Source organism: Rhagoletis zephyria, unplaced genomic scaffold (genome assembly GCF_001687245.7).
Source record: "Rhagoletis zephyria isolate East Lansing unplaced genomic scaffold, Rhagoletis_zephyria_1.1 Rzeph_scaffold_04449, whole genome shotgun sequence".
NCBI lineage: Eukaryota > Metazoa > Arthropoda > Insecta > Diptera > Tephritidae > Rhagoletis > Rhagoletis zephyria.
The window spans coordinates 1-4,290 of record NW_016161532.1 but is presented as its reverse complement, the minus strand read 5'-3'; the positions used below and the strand labels follow the sequence as shown (position 1 = coordinate 4,290).

At 37.8% G+C, this 4,290-nt stretch overlaps 1 protein-coding gene across 5 annotated transcripts in view; it reads left to right on the top strand.

The window, feature by feature from the left end:
- PDZ-GEF (PDZ domain-containing guanine nucleotide exchange factor) overlaps positions 1 to 4,290 on the top strand; it is a 16,725-nt gene extending 12,435 nt beyond the window's left edge. For 2 of the 5 annotated variants that reach the window (XM_017626122.1, XM_017626123.1), the window contains 3 exons: positions 1,041 to 1,439; positions 1,714 to 1,837; positions 4,216 to 4,290. In XM_017626122.1, the coding sequence (XP_017481611.1) occupies positions 1,041 to 1,439; positions 1,714 to 1,796 (482 nt within the window). In that variant the 3' untranslated portion in view covers positions 1,797 to 1,837; positions 4,216 to 4,290. Of the gene's footprint in view, positions 1 to 563; positions 888 to 1,040; positions 1,440 to 1,713; positions 1,838 to 4,215 lie in introns of those variants that run through there. The other 3 variants (XM_017626126.1, XM_017626124.1, XM_017626125.1) reach the window with 2 other exon arrangements.

Here is a 4,290-nt window from a genome sequence, read left to right as displayed (position 1 = left end):
CATTTATGTATACATTTGTCTATATCTATCTCGATTCGTTTTGGCTGTTACAAACAACCGTTATGTGAACAAAATTAATATACCCTTGTGCACAAGTGCGCTCGGGTATAAAAATTATCCAAAAACCAAATAAAAATTAACTGGAAAATTTTGAATTCAGGATTCCGTTCCTAAAATTTGTTTGCTGTACGTTTTTTAGATGAGTTTGCAAACCATGTAAACATGTTTTCTAAATTTTTTTGTATATATAGTTTTTTTTTTACAAATCAAAGAAACAATTTCTTGGGTCTTTGAACGGAAAAATTATGTACAAAATCGAATCCAGCGACCGCGAATTAACTTGAATACACTGTATTTTGATCCGCCTGCAGTAACTTGAAACTGTCAAGCGTTCCCACACTATTGTCGCTTCGTAAACTTAACTTGCATATTATACATTTATATATGTACATAGATACACACACCACATAAGCAGGTGTGCGATTATTTTTTCTATTTATTTTGATTTATTATTCTTTTGTTTATTTCGGCTTTTCCCTACCACCTTCCCGAAACGTATGTAGATGCTGCTTACTTAATTTAATATGTATAAAGGCGTGTCGGCTTACACACATCTACCACGTACATTGTCACATGCACAAACGCTCACATTCATACGCTTTAGTTTTGCAATAATTGAGACGCAAATGTAGTTGGGTATTTGAACATTTTTTAACTTTTTTTAGTTTACAATACATAATTTTCTGTTGTCTCGTCATTATTTCACACCGTCAAAAAAAATATATATATGTATGTATTAAACAAAAATGAACAAAACCACACGCCACCACAATCATACAACACAACAATGCCGCTGATGTGCCATAAACATAAACATCATCATCAACAACAACAACAACAACAACAACAACCATATGCACCTACTGCACCGCACAACGCACCAAATCGACCATTGTTGTCGANACAACAACAACAACAACAACAACAATATGCACCTACTGCACCGCACAACGCACCAAATCGACCATTGTTGTCGACAGGCTCGGTTTCATCCAGCGACAGCGGACACGGCTCATATGCCCAACAACACGATACAAGTAGCTCGGTTTACACGGCTGCCGATTGTCGATTGCTCCAGCAAATATCCAATACAGCGGCGCGTAATTTGAGTGTCGGCAGCAACAGTAGTACCAGCAGTGGTGCTAGCCAATGCAGCAATAGTAGTACACCAACTACGCCAGCAACAACGCCCATTCCACCGCCGCCACCGTATCATATGTTGCGCAGCGCTACGCACAATGCCGTCAGTAATCTGTATCATGCGAATGCAACAGGTGCAGCTCCACTGCCACCGCCGCCATACGTCCGTTTACATTGCGCGGAAAATATGGTTGCACCGCTGATGCATTCGGCACACACACGACATTCCGCTATGCATGGTAAGTGCGACATAAAATAAGTGATCGTAAAGTGAAAGGAGAAAATGTGTTCAGAGAGAAAATGGGGAAAAATATGGCTGGAAATTATGTTAGTTTCAGGGTCATGCTTAGTGGTTAGTAAGCAAGCAGAAAGTCTGTTTGAAGAGGCATTATGTATGTATGTATTTCAAATGAATTTTTCCGTAATTTAATAAAACTAAAGCAACTTTAACTCTAATTATATTTGCTATATTCATTTCTTAAACTAATTTTGAATGGCTTCTTTTTTACACAGGTGGCCCCCCAAATTTCGTTGATGGCAACAATAAATGCCCGATGTGCCCAACAATGTCGCCACCATCAACTATGAATCAATAAAGTGTTTCAAAAACTTGTTTGAGATTATGTGTAATTTTAGAGTAAGTATGACTACCAAAATCCAGTATATTTTTAATTATTTCTTGCTAGCACTTACTTAGGCTACTAACAATAATTAGGGCAATTGAAAAAAAGCTGCCACTTAAGTTACTTGCAGTTCCTCTGTTGTTGTCGCAGCATATAAATTCTCCAAAGCGTTTGGGAGGGAGTGACAGGCCTTGGCCAGATATAAATCTAACTCTAAACTGAGAAAAATCCAAAGGTGCCGCAGGATGCAGTTTACTTCGTTTAATTATTTTGATTCTGCTCCTTCTTAGGGCGCTTCGTTAAACTCATGCCCCGACAACTCAAAGCTTTTTTATAGAACTAATCAGAATCAGAAAGAAGAAGAAGAATCATTTTCCACTTTGGACAAGCAAGCCAGAGAAATGCCTATTACAATAGCAAATACGCCGAATTCTCTGTCAAGATTTTGTCTAAAGCAAAAAAAAAAACAAAGCCCGTACACTTTTATCGCAGAAAATGAAGTTATGGATCGCCACTTTATTACTCACTTTCACCATGCATCACACATCACAGCTAAAGTCGTCTTTTAGGGATGCTGACCAGGAATCGAAAGACCAGGGTTAACTTTCATATTCCAATCGATGTAACAAATATAACTTGGAGCGTTCCCACGACAGTCGGTTATATGTAACCGGAACGTCCCAGATGCATATCTAGCCAAGTACTGTCACTTCAGCACCATTCTCCAAAAACTCTTTGGGGAATTTGTATGCGGTTACAACAACAACGTAACCTGGAGCCTTTTTTGTAACTGTTTGTCACACAATGCTGGATCAAGCATAGATCAGAATTTTTCTATTGACAATGTAAGCTGCAGTTCAAATGGAGAAGTAGTTGGATTCACTTGGCATTTCCAATCGGCGTCAGTTGGCACAGAAGTTAAACGACTGGCGTGCTTGGCCCAAATCGCTTAGGCGGTTACAGCGCTAAATAAGAAGAAGAAGTTGAAATGTTTACTCACAGAATTTAGTCGAAGGCTCATGTTGTTGTAACAGAATACAAATTTTGCAAGCGGTTTGGGTCCTTCCGATTAGGTAGACTTGACTGTCATGAGAAGGTTCTTATTGTTGTAGTAGCGGCTTACTTAGCCCTGCCTGGAATCGAATAGTCCCTCAATCGTTGTCGCCAAGCTCAACTAAGGAAATGTGCTAATTCGACGCGATCGGACCAGAGGGAGAAGGAGGGATGTTAGTTGGGAATTGTTGAAACTGCAGTAGGGGATAGCGTGGTACAAATACCAGCAAAAAAGGCCCTCAGGGAGGGGGTTTGTCACCTCTTCTGTGGCGCTTAGTAGTGATTGAACTGCAACCATTAAACCGTTCGTGCGAGCGTCTGGCAGGAAAATTCTGGGGATGCAGCCCCAAGATCCCAAGATGGTTTTACATCATAATAGTACTCTGGCCACGGTTAAACAATCGCGATGCGCGATCTGGAAAAGGAATATGGACAAGGTCGAGGACCCTACCTCCAGTTTGTTCTGTTCCCCAGAGATGACTTAGGCAGAACCATAGTATTTGAGAAGAGATTTAAAATAGAGCTATGCAGCAAAGTAACCTGGAGCGTCTCCGCCTTCGAGGGATTAATTTAGGGTTCAGTTGCACGGGTCGTTTATTAAAGCTCGCTGACTGTACTCCTATGACGGCATTCACAAGAAGGGAGTTAGTGTAGAAACTCTCCCATTCACATTGCTGCTTAAATGCCTTACCAAATTGAGTTACAAGGAAAATTTGCTTTCCTAAATTTGTACGCACTGTTTTTAAAGCATTTATGTATACTGGCGGCCACGCAAAACTTACCACCATTGTTTTTGGAGTAGAATTTCGTTAATTATATTATAATTCATATTATAGCAAAAACTATATAAATCTAAGTTTTAAACTTTGTACAAAATTTAATAAAGTTTATCAAGTTTTTGGAAAAATTTCAAACTTAATCAAAATGGTTAGGAAAATTTCGATATATTTTAAGCCCATTTAATTTTTGTACAAGAAAGTACTCAAAATTCGGATTGATTTTTGAAAACTTTTTTCCTACGAAGTGATAGAAGAAAAAATATTGATTATAATAGTTTGTACAAAATTTTGAAAAATTCATTAAATTTTCAAAGTTTAAAACTTTTATTTATTTAGTTTTCTTACAGTATGAACAATGTATGTATGGATGTGTATTTAAAACAAATGATTTTTTTTATTAATGTACGAGATTCTCTTCATAAAAAATAGTGGTGGTAACGCGTGGTCGCTAGTGTATATATGCTTCCTTTTATAATAAAATTGAACATTAGTTTTTTTTACATAGCTTGATTTTTAATGAAAATAAGCTATAATTTTCTAATTTCTCTTCTCCTTTGCAGTTTAAGCGAAAACAAACCAAATGCCGAACTTACTTTTTGGTTGTGTTGTAAATGCAAATAAATGACAACCACACT